At 45.4% G+C, this 19010-nt stretch overlaps 1 protein-coding gene across 1 annotated transcript in view; it reads right to left on the reverse strand.

Annotated features, from left to right (window-relative positions):
* Positions 1 to 18373, reverse strand: part of GLTP (glycolipid transfer protein) — a 56630-nt gene extending 38257 nt beyond the window's left edge. Inside the window, exon 1 of the mRNA XM_083146248.1 lies at positions 18179 to 18373. Within this exon, the coding sequence (XP_083002374.1) occupies positions 18179 to 18281 (103 nt within the window). The 5' untranslated portion in view covers positions 18282 to 18373. The remainder of the gene's footprint in view (positions 1 to 18178) is intronic.
* Between the last annotated feature and the right edge of the window lie 637 nt (positions 18374 to 19010).

Here is a 19010-nt window from a genome sequence, read left to right on the forward strand (position 1 = left end):
CCGTCATGCTGCTGGTTTCCCTGCAGCTGCCCCGGATGGCCGCTCTGCGGTGGCCGAAGCGGAAGGCTTCCTGAATTTACCACGGGAGCCTCTAGCAGCGTTTGAACCACCCCTGGCTTTAGGGCGGAATTTACTTGCCCGAAAGGACTGCTGGGAGTGAGCCTGAAAAGGACGCTTCGGCGCCTGTGGAGTGGATGGTAGGAAAGTGGACTTTCCCGCCGTGGCTTTAGAGATTAAATCGTCTAAATCACTCCCAAATAACCTGCCACCTGTGAAGGGGAGGCTTTCTACACTCCTTTTTGAGTCAGCGTCAGCTACCCACTGCCGGAGCCAGAGGGACCTGCGCCCTGACACTGCCATGGCTGAGTTACGGCCGTTAATGGCTCCTAACTCCTTCTGCGCTTCACACAGAACTTTAGCAGTGTCCTGAATATGGTGTAATTTCTCAGACACCTGTGCTACTGTCATGTCACCCAGAAGACCTTCCTGGATCTGGGAGGCCCACGTGTATATGGACTTGGCCATATAGCAACTAGCTAATACAGGACGCTGACACGCGCCACTAGCAGTAAAAATGGACTTCAAAGTGTTTTCAACCTTTCTGTCCGTGGTGACTTTTAATGAAGACGACCCTGGTACTGGGAGTACCATCTTTTTGGCTAAGCGAGACACAGAAGAATCAACCTCTGGTGGCTCCTCCCACACCTTACGTCCCTCAGGATCAAAGGGAAACGTGGACTTAAACTTTTTAGCCACTTTAAACCTCATTTCTGGGTTATTCCACGCTGACTTGAATGTACTTTCCAGGTCAGCCTGCTCAGGGAAAACTACCTGTTGCTTTTTCTGAGTAGCAAAGAAGGCATCCCCTGCTGTGGATTCAGCCAAGGGAAGGTCCAACACCTCCCTGATTGCCAGAATCAATGGCTCTGTGCCCCGCAGTAGTGACTGTGAAGCATCAGGCTCGTCATCACCTGCGTCTGCATCATCATCATCATCCCCATCGTCAGCCCCGGAATCAGGGGTTTGAGAGGGGGCCTTTCTCTTACGAGTATCCCCAGGGGTGGGAGTAATTACATCCACTCTGGCAGAGAGGATAGCCAGCTCCCTTTGTACTCTCTGGGTCTGTGCTGCAGTAGCAGTTAACTGTGTAGTCACAGTTTCAAGCATGGTTTTTATACCTGTAGCCCAGGCTGGCTCCTGTGAGCTGTCCTGTGTGCTACTTTGCTGCCCAGTTAGTTGTGGGGGGACCCCAGTACTTTGAGGGGACATGCATGGCTCACAAGTAACCTGTGATGAAGATGCTGGCACAAACTTATCACTGCACACCATACATGTAAGTTTCCTCACCATTGTGACAAACAAACAGTCTCCCCTCACACAGCGCGCACACACAGTGGATATGCAGTGTGAAATTAACCAGATAAATACTATGTGTAGCCTTATCTGATCTGTACAGCTTAACAAGCCAGTGGGGTGGTGTACAGAGGATAATGGAGGAGACCAATACACCTGATAACCTTAGCTCTCCGATTAGAAGAGCTGGTAATACAGTACAGTAATCAATAACAGTACTTTACAGTGTAAGCAGGCAAGTGCACAAGTACACAAGCGCTGAAAACCTGAAGCTGTCTCTGCAAGCAGATTCCCTCTGATCCACACCGCTGAGGAGTGTCTGGAGCAGTATAATGGCGTTTCCAGCAGCCAGGGAAGAAGCAGGAAGCAGGTTTTGGTGCCCTCACAGAGCTGGTCTCACTCTGGGTAAGCTCCGCCCAGCGTAATGGCGCCGGAGCTTACCTGCGTTTTATACTGAGACTGACATTGGGGAATGTCCAAATCCTCTTTGGTAACTGCCCTGGACAAAACAGGAACTGTACCCTGTCTCAGTGTAGGCAGGGGGTTACGCGGTCCCTGTGCAGGGCACCGCCATACCGCCGCACCATAACCCGGGGACCCCGGGGTAATACTCACCACTGACGTCTTCAGACTGGACTAGGGGTGTGCGGCGTGCCAGGGGTGTGCGCGCTGCAGCGCAATGCCCGCGGTAACATCACCCACTCAGGACGGTGGTCCTGTGGCAGGGACAGCTCGGTACCTTGAAGTGGCCAGCAGCTGAACCCTTCCCCTAGTCTCCCACGACGCAGGACTGCTGTTAAGTCCAAACAGCAGCCCCAAAATAATAAAGAAAATAAAACAGAAGAAAAACTCTCTGGAGCTCTTCCTGATCTGTGCTTCTCCTGAGGCACAGTTCTCAAACTGAAGCTAGAGGGAGGGGAGCAGAGGGGAGGAGCCAGTACACCCTGTATAAATTTTTATATGTGCCTGTCTCCTTCGGATAAGCTCTTTTCCCCATCGTTATGAACGACTCCCTGTATCCCATAAGAATGATAGAGAAAATACTTTTAGAATGACACATTTCACACTAGAAGCCACCAAGTCAGTGCCTGGTTCAATCCTGGTAACTACCAGAATTGGATTGCTGGGTAACACAACCTGGGTAGACCCTTTCACATCAAACTTGGTCCCAGGTTCTCCTGGCAACAAATTTGGTGTAAAAGGGGGATCACAACTTTTCCTACTTTACTGGCTTAAGCCAAAACTTTACTTATTCAGATCTTGGGGAGTACGTTTTTCTTCTCAGAACAGGGAGATAAGGCTTAATTTTCAAGCATAAAGGAAAATTTAGACCATATTTTAGATCACTAGATAAGAAGAGAGAAAAAAAAATTAGGATTATGAAATTTTTCACATGTTTGTAATACTGGCTAGGACCCCCTCTCTACACTTGTCTCCAGAACAGCCTGAATACTTTATTACTTGGATTCAAGGTGCTGGAAACATTGGCCCTTATTCATATCTCATCGCAGAACAAATTTGTTCTCAAAATGGGCAAAACCATGTGCACTGCAGGTGGGTCAGATGTCACATGTATAGAGAGAATTAGATGTGCAAGTTATTTTGTTTCTGTGCAGGGTAAATACTGACTGCATTATTTTAACACTGCACTTTAGATATCAGTTTGAATACACCCCACCCAAATTTAACTCTATCTGCCCCACCTGTAGTGCACATGGTTTTGCCCATTTTCAGAACAAATTTGTATTGCGATCAGATCTGAATAAGGGCCTTTCTTTGCAGTCTATGGTCATACAGATGCTACATATTTTTTTAAGTAACATCTATTATTTTACTAAAGCCCAAGGTGGCTTGGTTTGAGATCTGGTGACTGTGAAAGCCAAAAGAGCACAATGAATGCCTTTTCATGTTAATAGTCCCAGTTTGGGATGATGGGCTTTGTTATATAGTACATTATCCTGTTAGAAATAGCCATACTCTGGTAGTTTGGGTCATTTAAACAATTCTGAAATGCTGAAAGGGGCAAAATGTGTGCCATAAAAATACTGCTCACTCCAATACACCAACAACTTGAACCGTTCACACACAAAAAAAATAATAATAATAATAATAATAATAATAATAATAATAATAATGAATGAGGTGTGTTGTTTCCATCAAATTCTCTCTCATCCAGTGCTCCCAGTGGGCCAGAATACGGTGGTATTGCCACTTCCTTTCCCCACGCAGCGGCAATGGCAGTCAGTGCTAGGTCAAGGTATGGGTTTTTCTTGCAGGGCAGTTTTATTTACATGGAGCCATTACACTCCATAAATACTGAAAAATGTCCAGGGTGAGAGGTGACACATTACAACTCTTCCCTGGAGGCCAAAGAAATCACAGGTCCTTACAAAAAAACAAAAACCGGTTTCGGTTTGTTCAGACTTTTATAAATAAGTAGACTTTCCGGTTTACTAACTACGAAGCACAGAACATATTTTTATATTCTAGTTTGGGAAAGTTTTTATGCTGTAAATCAGCTGGGTCATTAACATTTTTTTTTCAGGGCGTTACAAAACCTTCTCTATGAATGGAATGCTTTGATGTACTCCAATTATAGTTCATCCAGGGCTTAAAGTGGTCATGCAGAGGTGGGGGTCTATGCCACCTAAATTACCCCCCCTCCGTTCCCCCCCATTAGGTAGAGACAGGGCCAGGGGTATGGTTTTTGGTATCCCCCTGCAAACTAGAACTATTTACCCTGCACAGAAACAAAATAACTCACACAAATCTAATTACCCCTCACTTTAACCCCTGAGTTTATCATACATGTGTAGGGCAATGGTACTCTAGGATGCCGCGGTTCAAGACAGTTTGAGAAAAGTGGGATAGACGCTATGGAGGATATTAGCTAAAACACGAATGGCTACGAATAGCTTTATTTATTTGTAGTGGGACCCCACAATTTTTTTTACACAGGGAAGCATTGCACGGATTAGACTGGTCCATGTGATGCTGCCACTTCTTACATATTTGGTGGCCATAAACACGACCGCTGAATACGAATGGATATGAACAGCTACACCATCGCAAAATACGAATCCAGAGACTACCGCAGAAAGTAAAATTTGCCTATTCCTGTATTTGTATTTTCCACAAAATACAGGCGATGCCTGTCGCATCATTCGTGCCCAGGATCGGCGTATCCCGGTACCTTAGTAAATTTCCCCCTATGTGCTTAATTTACCTACTGACAAAATACCGATTGACAGAATCCCCACAACCATATGCCAACGGACAAAATATTGACAGTTCTAGAACACAGACAATCAAAAATATTGACATAAATACCAAATATCCCCCCCCCCCACACACACACACACACTTTACCATCCCAGTGGGCACAGAGGGAGAATATAACAGTGTGCTGAGCACAGCAAAGCACCGTGCCCGAAGCATGGCGGGTGCTGCGAGACACACAATGGAATGTGGTACACTAATAGGGTGTCCTGATCAGCATTTTAACATGTTTGGCATTATGACCATATCAGTATATTGCCTGTCGGCATTATGTACCTGTTGAGATATTGACCATCAGTATTTATATCTTGCCATTATAACAGTGTCAACCAAATGAGTGACAGTATTTTAATTGCTGGTATCATCATACTGAACTCAGAAAGACTATACTAGGTGACACAGCCCACTCATTACAGGAACAGGCTAAAGTGGGAGGGTAGGAATAATAATAATAATAATAATAATACATTCACCCACACTTTTACATGCAGACTTTAAAGTGACAATGCGGCATAACCATTAATAAGTAGACCTATCCTGCCTTGTTTAATTGTTCAGGCTGGTAGTCTTAAGGTCCATACACACTGGGCGACTATGCCCAGCATGTATGGACAGCGATGATGGTGTTCATCGCTGCAGGGAAAGTCGCTCAGTACATACACACCGAGCAGCTTTCCCCCTGCCCGGCGCCGACGGAGGGGGGAGGACAGCGTTGCATAGCGGAGCGCTATGCAAAGCCGTCCATCTGTTGGTATAACCAGCAGATGAGCGGCTTTCCCGGCGATGAGCGCTGCTGCGCGCTCCCACGACATCGCCGGGACGCGATCCATACACACTGGACGGTTTTGAGCTAAAAGCCGACAAACATGCTGTTTTGAGCAACATTCAGCTCAAAGTCGCCCAGTGTATATGGGCCTTAAGTGTAATGATGTAGAAAAATGTTTTCTTAACACACAATCGAGCCATTTACAGTAATAACAAATGTGCATTGTTTAAATGCCACAGCCTACACAAAAATATTTTCTGCCCATGTGCATCTCTTCATGGCACCAATCTTCCAATGACTACTTCCAGCAGGACAAAATACTATATCACAAAGAACAAGTCATTTCAAGCTGCTCTCAAACTGGGAAAGTTACGGATTATGCTTACGATAATTCCTTTTCTTCGGAGAACTTCATGGCAGCCACACAATGGGTTCATCCCTCTCTCCCCTCGCAATTAGACAGGTAGTTTTTCCCTAGGACACGCCCCTTCTTCCACCAGTACATAGCCAACACCTTCCCCCCTTGTCTCCAGTCTTTTGACTCGTCTCCGCCACCGATCCTAGGGAAAAACACAAACACGGGGGGGGGGGTAATAATATAGGCTGCCATGAAGTACTCCGAAGAAAAGGAATTATCGTAAGCATAATCCGTAACTTTCTTCTTCTTACTTCATGGCAGCCACACAATGGGATATACCAAAGCAGTAGGGTGGGCTACAATACCTTAAATCAAGGCCTGCTGTAGAACTCTGCTTCCGAAAGACTCTTCAGTTACATCCAATGCATAATGCTTTGCAAAGGTATGTATGGACGACCACGTCGCAGCTTGGCATATGTCTTTGACCGAGACGTTAGCCTCTCTCGCCCAGGAAGTTGCCATCGCCCTAGCCGAGTGTGCCCTTATGCCTTCTGGAACTTGTCGGCCAACTTTCTTGTAGGTGAAACAAATAACTTCTTTGAGCCACCTTGAAATAGTTTGTTTTGAAGGCGCAAATCCTTTCTTTGCTCCTTGCGGAATCACAAACAATGATCTCGTTTTCCTGAAGCTTGCTGTACGATCCAAATAAACTTTGATTATTCTCACCATATCCAGCGTATGAAGATCTTTTTCTCTTCTAGTGGTTGGATTCGGAAAAAAACATGGCAAAATAATATCTTGACTCATATGAAAAGATGAAACTACCTTCGGAAAAAATGAAGGTTTGGTTCTTAGGACTACTTTGTCCGGAAATAACTTAAGGTAGGGTTCACAACATAGTAACGCATGTAACTCCCCTACACGTCTTGCTGACGTAATAGTGACCATGAACGCTACCTTCCACGTAAGAAATTTTAGCCCCGATCTCTCACATGGTTCAAATGGGTTCGCCATGAGACCGTTTAGCACTAGATTAAGGTCCCACTGAGGAATCACTGGTCTTACTCTTGGACGGATTCTCTTGGCTGCTTGAAAAAATCTTTTTATCAATCCTTGGTCTGCTAATTTCTTATCCAGTAGGACACTAAGGGCTGAAACTTGTACCTTTAGAGTTGCTATGGATAGGCCCTTATTGAACCCTTCACAGAGGAACTGTAGAACATGCGCCAGTCTAGCTTTGGGAAAGGGGAATTTATGCTCAGACCATCTCGCGAAGACTCTCCAGATTCTATAATATATACCGGAGGAAACTTTCTTCCTTGCTTGGAGCAGCATGTCTACCACGACCGCTGACAGGCCTTTATCTGTCAGTTGCTTCCTTTCAAACTCCATGCCGCTAAATGAAGTTTCTGCGGGTCTTGGCACATTACTGGGCCCTGCCTCAGAAGATCCTGTGATACTGGAAGAAACCATGGCTCTGCCACCGCCATGCCCTCTGCCATCGGGAACCAGGCCCTTCTGGGCCAATATGGAAGGATGACTATCGCCCGAACTCTCTCCGACCTGATCTTCCACAGTACCTTGTGTATGAGTGGGAAGGGAGGGAAGATGTATACCAGGGAGAACCGCCATCTCTGGGACAGTGCATCCACGCCTTCTGACCCTCGTGCCGGGTGCCTGGAGAAGAATCGCTGAACTTTCGTATTCTTCGGAGTCGCCATCAGATCTATCTGTGGCTGGCCGAATCTGCGGACGATTTGTCTGAAGACTGAGTCCTTCAACTCCCACTCTCCTGGCAGAATTTGAGTCCTGCTTAGGAAGTCTGCCAGCTGATTGTCTTCCCCTGGTACGTGTAATGCCGAAATGGATCGGAGATGTTTTTCTGCCCAGCCCATGATCAGCCGGATCTCTTCTAGTAGTGAGGGACTTTTTGTCCCCCCTTGCTTGTTGATATAAGCTACTGTCGCTATGTTGTCTGAGAAGACTCTTAGATGGGAATTTTCTATTTCGTTTGAGAAGAATTTCATGGCCATGAAGACTGCTCGAAGCTCCCTGTGATTGGAAGATAGATCCGATTCTTGGACGGACCAGATACCCTGGGTAGTTCTGCCTGAGCAATGCGCTCCCCACCCTGTGACGCTTGCGTCTGTAGTCAGCACTACATACTGTGGGCTTGAAAGAGACATTCTTCTTAACACCATGTACCTGCTTCGCCACCACTGAAGTGATAACACCACTGCTTGAGGGAACGTGATGTAGCGTTCCAGCGAAACTTGGTTTCTGGTATAGGGTAGGAGATGCCACTGCAACGTCCTCATATGCCACCTGGCCCATGGTACCACCTCCACTGTGGACGACATCATCCCTAAGAGACTTATTGCTAGTCTCAGCGGAACCTTTCGATTCTCCTGGATCACCTCCACTAGCTCTTGAATCTTCTCGCATCTCTGACCGGACAGGGTGACCTCGAACCGTACTGTGTCTATGATGACGCCTAGGTATTGGATGGTCTGTGTAGGACACAGATGGCTCTTGTTCCAATTGATCAGCCACCCGTGCTCTTGTAGGAACTGGACTACTATCTCCGCATTTCGGACGGCTTCTGCTTCTGATTTTGCTGAGATAAGTAAATCGTCCAAATAAGCCCATATTGCTATGTTCTTCTTCCTCAGACACTCTATCATGACTATGAGTACTTTTGTAAATACCCTCGGTGAGGATGTGAGACCAAAGGGAAGGCAGGTAAACTGAAGATTTTTCCCTCTGACGCAGAACCTGAGAAATTTTCTGTCTGGTATATAGATAGGGACATGGAAATAAGCGTCTTTTAGGTCTATTGAGACCATGTAGTCTCCCCTTCTCAGACCCATAAGGATAGTCTTGGCTGTTTCCATGTGAAACTTGCGTTTCCAGATTCTGACGTTCAGATCTCTTAGGTCCAAGATTGTTCTGAACCCTCCAGAACTTTTTGTTACCACGAACAGACGGGAGTAGAACCCTAGGCCCTTCTCTGTCTCTGGAACTGGCTCCACTGCCCCTGAATCCTCCAGATCCTTTATACTTAGGGCCAGTGCCTCCTGCTCTGCCCTCAAAACTGGATTTTTTGAAACTAAAAATTTTTCCCTTCTGGGTCTTGAAAGAAATTCTAGGCGATACCCCGTGGACACCACCTCTAAAACCCAGGTGTCTTGTACCGTTTGTTCCCACATGTGGGCAAACTGCAGCAATCTTCCGGCCACCTGGAAATTGTCCACGGGACACAACACGTCACTGTTTTTTATCGCCCCTTTTGACTGTCTGTCGAAAGAAGGCTCTGGAGATACCCGAGGTATACCTCTCCCGAAAAGGCCTCCCAGGCCTATAGGCCCTGGCTTGCCTGAAACTTTGCCTGGGGAAATAATTGAAACCTCTTCCCCTCTTATCTTGGGGGAGTCTAACTGACTTCCCACCCGACATCCTCTGTATCATCTGGTCGAGTTTACTGCCGAAAAGGAATTCCCCCTCAAACGGTAAGGTTGCCAGCTTATTTTTGGAGTGGGCGTCTGCTGCCCAGGACTTGAGGCACAGGGCTCTCCTTGCCACTACTCCAGAGGTCAACGCCTTCGCTGAGTAATCCAGCACGTCTAGGGATGCCTCACATATATAGTCAACAGTGAGTTGAATTTGGGCCAAACTGCTGACCATCTGTTCTCTAGCCACCCTATCCTGCAGATCTTCTTGTAAAGAAGCGCACCATATTCTAAGGGCTCTGGCCAAAGAGGCAATAGCTACCCCTGATTTTATAGAGGTGGCGCTAGAGATGTGCAGTCTTTTCAAAGCGCTCTCCATACGCTTCTCCATAGCGTCTTTAAGAGATGCGCCGTCCTCCAGGGGGATAGTGGTTTTGGTGGTGACTTCGGACACCGCCGCATCAATTTTGGGAATACTGCACCACTTTAGAAACTCTGCATCCTCTATGGGATACATCTTCTCTGTCCTTTTCACAGGCCCAATCCGTTTGTCCCCATTGGACCACTCCTTAATCAGGATCTCCTTAACCACCTTGTGCACGGGAAAACATAACCCCTTTCTTGACCTGTCCTCAAACAGAGCGTCATACTCGGTTCTCACTGGTTGTTTATAGTTCAGTGTTTTATACAGTTCTTTCAGAACCACCTCCACCAACTCCAGATTAAAGGACCGTTCTTCCTCAACTAGTTCACCAGCCTCTATCTCATCATCCTCCTCATCATCATCCTCTGGATCTGCGGCCTCCGGCATATCACATTCCACATCCAAACTTGTCTGCGACCTAGACCTTTTCCCCTGATATTCTTTTTTGGAGACAAAGTTATCTTTCATCCAGGCCATAAGCTCACTAATCTGGGAAACAGTCCCAATACTGGTATCCGCTCCTTTGTCACAGCTGCGGCACAATGAATTCTCTCCAGTGAAAATCTTATCACAACCAATACATGTCTTGCTAACATGTTTCTTCTTGGCCACTTTCTTCTTAGTCCCCACGGGCACACTAGAAGATTAATAACAGTAATCACTAACTACTCTGAGTATACTCGTAAAAAACAACCAAGTCCTCTGAGAGGACTTACCTGGGCAGCAATGCAGATAGTTTCTGAGAGGCTTCTTCCTCCATGTCTCCGGTACCACAGGGCTTTGCACGCACAAACTAGCACGAGGAACGCCTGTAACACCGGCCAGGCGCATTAAGAAGGCTATTTCCGCCTTCCGGGAGCGTCAGGCAGCGTGCGCGTCATCCCGACGCTTGGAACGCACGCTCACCTGACTTCCTGCCCCGTGAACCGCACGCTCGCGTCACAGCGCCGAGCGGAGACAGCGTGCCTAGGTCAGAGCAGCGCGACTACATGCCTGATGACCCGTACGCTAGAAGCCCAGCACACGCCGCTCAGACATATGCTTGAGACCCAGCGGCCAGTTTGAAAACCGCCGGTACTTTCTGCCTCTCACAGCCGGGCTCCTGACAGCGCCAGCACGCGAGGTACATGCCGCCGGCCAGACCTCTAAATGGGAAAGGCACCGCCACCCCAACGCTGCCCAGGACTGGCAGCGTAACGCCTACCAGTAGGTAAGAAAAAAACAACAAAACCTATACTACCCTGTCTATCTGTCTAGGAGACAGGAAAAAGACTGGAGACAAGGGGGGAAGGTGTTGGCTATGTACTGGTGGAAGAAGGGGCGTGTCCTAGGGAAAAACTACCTGTCTAATTGCGAGGGGAGAGAGGGATGAACCCATTGTGTGGCTGCCATGAAGTAAGAAGAAGAAAGGTATGTTTACTCTAATGCGTTCTACAGACTATAGAGCCCTTGTGGGATGTTAAAGGACAGTTGCAGCAACTGTGTGATGGTACAATTGGCCTGATTCAGAGTTGAAAGCAAAGTCTTTCTCAAATGGGCAAAACCATGTGCACTGCAGGTGGGACAGAGGTTACATGTGCAGAGAGTTAGATTTGGGTATTTTGTTTTTGTGCAGGATATAATGTATACTGGCTTCTTTATTTTTTACACTGGAATTTAGATTTCAGTTTGAACACACCTCAACCAAATCTAACTCTCTCTGTAAAGTTATATCTGCCCCGCCTGCAGTGCAGCATTGTTTTGCCCATTTGAGAGCCATTACTTTCAGGTTCAACTCTGAAACAGGCCCTAACTGTCCGGCGCTTGGAATCCTGATTTCACCTGGATCTCTCCGGTGATAGTTCACATAGAAATGAGAAAAAATGCATGCAATAGTGAAGTACGTTTTTTTAAAGCACTCCTTAATTTAATTCATTTCTCATTAAAACACGACATTAAAACATGTAAAAAGTATCTCAAATACACAAAACACACAGCACTGCTTTAAAGTGCAAGGGCAGAATCCTAAATGAGTAGGTACTGAGAATTACCGGGTAAGTGGGAACTGATAGGTGAACAGTTCCAAAACAGCTTGTGTGTACAGTCCTATGGAGTATATCAGCTGGGCTCCAGGTCCTGTCACGATCTCCCGGGTTTCAGTCCGTCTCATCAATCCATATGCATAAACACCAACGCGTTTCTTCCTCTTAACGGAGGACTCTTTCAAGGTGAAAAACACGGCCAGGACCTGGGTAGAGGGCGGTGTAAATGGGTACGCCGGGTCCTCCGACCTGGCCCCCATTTACATCAATGCAGGACGCCCAACCAGGTTGGACGGGGGGGGGGGGGGGGCACAGACAGCCTGCGCTGCTGTCTGCTATACCCTGCAGACAGCAGCAGCGGTAGGGGAGGAGGTGAATGGATGCCTGCGTGCGGCATCCATTCACCTCCGACGATGGCTGGGGGGTGCACTGGGACTGGGGGCAGCCCAGCAGATTACCTTGCCTTAAGTGTAATGATGTAGAAAAATGTTTTCTTAACACAGCCCCCAGCGCAGCGGTCCAGGTCCCAGCGATTGGTGCTTGGAGATGGTGTCATCTCCAAGCGGCGGCGGCTAAGGAACCGCCTGCGCCGGGAGGGGGGCGCCGGTGTAAAAGATACAAAACGATGGGTCGCACCCGGCTTGATCCTGGGTCCAAAAAGCCGGGAGCGACCCGTTGTTTTGGTGTAAAAGGGGTATAAGTTAGAAATAGGATAATAAGTTACCAAAATAGCACAGTGTTTAGGAGGCTTGCGATACTGATGTGCGGCCCCACGGTGTCGGCATCACAAGGGGACATAGACTGGGGAGGCAAGTCTATTTTAGAATGATTTGGCCCAACGACAAAATAGCAAGATAGTCAAAAATCGCAAGAACAGTTAGCCAAAATCGCATAGTTAAAACATGATAGAAATAGGATAGTCAGAAATCAGCTATTAGCCTGTACACACCTTTAGAACAGTACCTATTGTATATATACATCATTTAAATACTAGAACATGGGCTCCATCCCAAAGTAAAGTTATATGCTTTATGCCCCTTTCCCACTGCAGGCTTTACACGGTAAAATGCCATTTTTTTAGCCTTTTTAAATGGCTAGAGCTGCAGTGGGAAAGCTCCAGGTTGCTTTACAAGGGTAACAAATACCGGTATTTGTTACCCGGGTAAAAAGCAGTGTTTTTACCGTGTAAGAGCCGTTTTTTTGGCAATGGGAAAGGGTTTTAAACGGTATTTAGAAATAATAATAAAGGTTAAGAACATGATTGGTGCATGTGATGTTTTTAATGACAGGCAAGGTTTACTAGAGAGTTTAAACGTGTTGCTTTGTGGTTTACACGGGTAAGTGTGAATGGGACAAAAACTGCTTTTAAACGTTATTTTAACGTTTAAAAGCTGCAGTGGGAAAGGGTCTTTGTGGCTATTACCCGGGTAAAGACACGTTTAAAAAAAAACGGGTCTTTACCTGGGTAGGCAGTGGGAAAGCAGCATTAGAGTCTCCAGCAGGCCACTCTTCTGAAGTGTAGCCTCACATCTGGTTATACAAAACAGCTGCAACAAAGATGGCACTAGGCAGCGCAGGCGAAACTTGCAGATCAGGGTGACTGCTAATACCCCTTTTACACCTAAAAGCCAGGTTGCACCCAGGTTTTTGGAACCAGTTCCAGGTTTGGAACCATCTTTTGACCCCTTTTTACACCCCTATCCCCACCCGGCATAATGCCATGCAGGCGACAACACCTTATCAACTTCTGACTTACATTACAGGCTGTTCTCAAAGAGAAGAAAAAAAAAAAACATTTTTTTTTTAGCTTTTTTACATTTTAGTCTAAAATGACTACACAATTCCATGGAACTAAGCATCAGGCGACTAAAAGGGAGTACTTATCACAGCTCAGAGAGATAAAGCACATTACAGGCGGTTTCAACTAGAGGAGGTGATGCCATCTACTATAAAATGCTGTACGGGCACCTGTAGGAGATCATTGGTTGGTATATTAGCTCTCACAATTTTATCTCTCTCCCACCTCTAATACCCAAATTAAAGAAAGAGGTTGTGGTCCCCAAGGGTCCAAACAGGATACATGCCATACAGGCAGACTGTATTATTACAAATATAATAGTGTGAGCAAATCTGCTGCAACTGTAGAGCAGACAGGCTAGAACTTTTCCATCAATTTTCTCATAAAATACAGAGATGCTATCCACTCTGGCAAGGCACTGTTCTGCACCAATACTGTACATAAAGGACATGCATTTCTGGTAGATATAAACACAAATTAGAAGGCCATCGAAGTTAAATAAAGATCGTTGCACCCAGTATGTAAATCCATTAAGTGGGGTATTTATCAAAGCACAGGGAGAGATAAAATTGTGAAAGATAAAGTACCTATCAATGAAGCTCCTGTCAATTTCAAATATAGCTTATAAAATGTAAGGCACAAGTAGATTACCCACTACTTTATTTCTCTCTAAGCTTTAATAAACCTTAACTGGTGTAAAGTTGCACTGACTTGCCAACAAGCAAGAGGAATGCTATGAATAAAACACAAACTACATACAGTAGATACAAGCTCTATAATACAAAATCACTACACAAAAACACAACAGGTTCAATAAAATATATCCTATTCTGCTGTACAAGATCATAATGACATTGCACAGTACATATAGATTTAATATTGGGTGTGTTGAGATTCCAGATATTAACTTCAGTGACAGTATCTGAGTCACTACTAAACCGTGCACTATTCATAAGGTGCTCATCTCAAACAAAATAGATTATGTATGAGTTTAGCAATGGTAATAGTTATAATAACCACCCCAAGGACGTTGAACGATGTGCATTGTTAAGATGAAACGCTGAGTTGTACTTTCCTGACAGTTACCTTTGCTATTTGCACATATTTGGAGAACTCTGGTTCCCTAACTATACTCTCCCTATAAACCGGACAAAAATGACTTACACAGGTTCACCTGGTTTTAAACAACCACAGAACGGGTACAATCCATGAGCGCCACTGTCTAAAGGGATAAGTATGATAAGCCTTTCTATAGTGGTTCAGAATTGCAAGGGAAAGAATGTGCAGGCAAGCTTATTTTTACTATATTGTATACAGTCTAGTATAGTCAAAATAGGCCCTAGACAATGGGCCTTATTTTGGTTCACTCTTTCTGACAAAATCCTTCTTAGATGGACAAAACCATGTGCACTGCAGGTGGGGCAGATGTTACTTGTGCAGAGAGAGTTAGATTTGGGTGGGGTTTTACTTCAAAGTGAGATCTATATTGCAGTGCAAAAATAAAGCAGTCTGTATTTACCCTGCACAGAAACAAAATAACTCACCCAAATCTAATTCTCTCTGCACATTTTACATTTGCCCCCCTGCAGTGCACATGGTTTTGTCCATCTAAGAAGGATTTTGTCAGAAAGAGTGAACCAAAATAAGGCCCAATGAGAGGTATTCAGTGCCTCCAGTGAGGCGGTTTGTATGGAGAGGATGGGTTTTCCTTGCCGAAAATAAAACCATCCTCGCCGTATTCAATGTAAGGGCTGAATGCTTGCCGCGAGAGGCCAACGAGGATCCCCTTAAACGGTGAGGTTTTCCTCCTCGACGCAGGAAAGAGGCGAAGAGGCAAACGGTGAGTGAACCAGATTCGTTGAATACCCTGACGGCGAGCTATTGCCACTTCTATGTGCCGATAGCTTGCAGTCAGGGCACTGTATACTGCTCAATATCTCAAGTAAATATAATCAATACTGTACAGTTCTGGGCTCCGGGGAGTTCAAGGGAAATCACATTGTAAAAATCACTCCATCTGTATGCAACTTTAGGATCTGATTAAGTGGCACTTTATCTCTCACAACTGTATCTCCCCAAGAGCATACCTCCCTTGATCTCCTCTATTAGCATTTCTTTATTTACCATGTGCTTTTTGATTTTAATCGTACTACATTATATTCTGCCTTTATCTTCTTTTTAGATTAAAAAATTAATTGGAGACACCCATGTTCTTTCAGATAAGAATGTTTTTATTTATTTATTTAAGGTAGGGGTTTAGAAAAGTCACTTTAATGGTCATGTGTACATTAGAAGGTGCATTCATCCCTTTTCTTGTTTTAGGTGTAAAAATAGATGTCGGCAGCACATATATCAGTCATTTACAGTATGCTGTACATGGCAAGTTCTCCTACGCTCTACTATAGGGTGTGACATGCAAGGCTAAATTTGCAATGTTTATGGCCATGAAGTGCATTTAAAACCATATAGGGGATACTCACAGAATTGAGTCACTACATACAGGGCACTTTTGATGGATGATCAGTACAGTACAGTTTCTTCTTCCCCAGATATTTAAGTCACTTATAAGTATCCCTTTTACACCCAAATCCAACCTGGCATTTGGAACACGGATCCAAGCCAGGTTGGATCCTAGATTTGCACCATTTACACTGCGGTGCCTACCGGCAGTGTAAACAGGGGTGGTGCTTGGAGATGACATTATCTCCAATAGTGTTCACTCTAGCACCCGCCATCTTTGAAAACCCATGCAGTTCCTCTTCCCTGCCTGGGGTATCACAGTCTGCTGTAGTGATTCTAACACAGAGTGGTCTGTATATCAGCACTGATATGCAAACCAAACCTGTGCTAGAGAATAATATATATATATATATATATATATATATATATATATATATATATATATATATATATATATATATATATACACATACATACATACATACATACACACGTTGAGTATCCCTTATCTGAAATGCTCGGGACTACGAGCATTCCGAATAAGGGATTTTTACGTGGTTTTTTTTTTTTTTTTTTTACATACTCACCTGTCCCCTGGTGGGTCCCTGAGGTCGTCCATGGCAGGCCTTCAGCTTCATCACCGGCGTCTCCATCGGTCCCAGGAGTGCATTGCGCGAGATCACCGGCGCGCCTGGGAAATCGTGCAATACACTCCTGGGACCGCTGGAGACGCCGGAGATGAAGCTGAAGGCCTGCCGTGGATGCGCTGGAGGACTAGGTAAGTATAAAAAAAATGGGTCAGGGGATGGGGGGAGAAATTTTTTTCTTCGAACTATTCCAAAAAAAAAACAACCTTTTTTTTGGAAGAATTTGGATAATGGATATCCGGATACGGGATGCTCAACATACTGTACATACATACACAATCACACATGTCTCTCAATATCAGGTGTCGATCTAAACCTGCATCAGTTACCCTTTCTCCAACACATTCAAATTGTCAGTTGCCCGCAGGTTGCTCATCGAGCCTGCTGATCCCTTCAGCAGGCGGAAAGATTAACGACTGTGGGCACGATCCATGATGTGGCTATGTCCTGGCACAGGCATCTCCCCTGCGCCGCACGCACCTCTGTAGTTACCCCCGCCGCTGGCAGACAGAGAGAGAAAGAGGCCTGCCGCAGTCAGGAGACTTCAAATGAACAGGGTGGCCACTGATTTGCTGAGCGAGTACTCTCAGCCAATCAGAGCATGTCCTATTCATTTGAAAATCTCCTGCCCACTGCTGACCTCTCTCTCCCCATGTCTGCCAGTAGTTGAAGTGACTGCTGAGGTGCAGCGAAGGGGCAGACCCCGAACACCCCTTTAATCAATCGGTCCGTGTGTGGCCATGATCAGTGTTCTGAATTTGGAAGAAAATTAGACAGATATTGGATTGGATCTGATATCTATCCATGTGTGGGACCTATATATTTTCACTGCCACAAATGCTGAAGAACAAAAAAAAAAAAAAAAAAGACAAAACCAAATTCCCAATAAAGCTCCTGGCGATAGTCACCCGCAGCAAATTACCACATGTAATTTGAGAGCCTTTAAAGTGCTTACCAATCTGCTCCTGTCAATTTTCAAACACAGCCTTTATAATGTTAAGGTAGAAGCAGATTGCAGTAGTTTGTCTCGCTTTATTTATGAGCTTTGATAAAACACAACCCTTTATAACACAAAGGTTATAAAGTATGCATTCCCTCTCAGGCATGTTTTCACAGGAATATATATTTTCTGTACATGTAGCCCAATCTGACAATATCATCAGCAGCTGCATGTACAGAGTGGGGGGGCGGGTGACATCACTGACCAATATCAGTCAGTGTGTATGCACTACAGTATATCGTTCCCGCGTGGCTCCGCCGATATAGTTATCTATATCGGTGGCCATGGGAATCGCTATGTGTGTACACAGCATTCCACATACATACAAAAAAAAAAAAAAAAACCCTTGTGATTATTCACCTATTGTCTTCAATTTACTGACTTGATTTAAGTGTGAGTGTTAAAATCCTGCATGGCCCACTGATAATCACCTGTGGACACGTTTCATAGATCACTGCCTATAAACGGGAAAAGTGCCCACATAATAAAGTTAATGTTGTATGTTAAACTAATAGTTGAAATATTACTCATTATTTGATGTAAATGAAATGCTATTATTGGTTATGAGCCGTACAGGTCAGAGCAAGCCGCACACTGACCCGCTGCCCTGGTATGTTACTTACCAAAGAAAGTCGGCAGGTGAGACACAGAGTCTAGGAAGCTGCAGGTGTCTATCTGCTTATCAGCAGGTAAGGGTTTGAACTGGTGCTGGAGGAGCAGAGCCATAGCGAGTCCGTCCCGTACGAGGTTCTGGCGACAACGTTACCTTTAAGCCACCGCCTGCAGCAGACTGTCCCTTCAACACGGAACTGCCCCACTCACCCACTCACTGTACAGCTGACTGGCGGGGGCGGGGCTTTCTGGACGCTTCGCATCCAATCAGCGGGAACATCCTCAGCCAATGAAAAAATAATATTCAGGTTGTGACGACAGTCATCTCGGCAACTCTTTGAAAATAGTTTACTCTCTGACCAATCACAGGAAATCCCTACGAAGTCAGCAGCGAATAGGCTCCCTATTGTGCAGCAGCCTGAAATGAATAAGTCACAGAGCGGAGGCTGCCTGCTTGTTTTCTCTTCTGTGAATAAATAATAAACTGTAAGGTGGCAGCCAGGTTTGCTAATTAAATATTTAGGATCACTTTCCACAAACATTACCAGCTAATTGCAAGATCAGGTAATAGGGGCAGAACGGCTGAACTTGGTTTCTGGCAAAGGGTATGGATCATTGGCTAGACAGCAACTTAACTAAGTCGACAAGTTTTAGGTCGACACCACTAGATCAACATGCATGAAGGTCGACATGGGGTTAGGTCGACAGGGTCATTAGGTAGACAGTTTCATTTGGTCGACCTGGGGAAGATCGACAGTCAAAAGGTTGACGTGGGGTTTGTCATTTTTTTGTCCCGAATGTCAACACAGTCGACATGAACACTAAAAAGGTGCGCCGCGTCCC

Source organism: Crinia signifera, chromosome 1 (genome assembly GCF_055691185.1).
Source record: "Crinia signifera chromosome 1, ASM5569118v1, whole genome shotgun sequence".
In the NCBI taxonomy this organism is placed as follows: domain Eukaryota; kingdom Metazoa; phylum Chordata; class Amphibia; order Anura; family Myobatrachidae; genus Crinia; species Crinia signifera.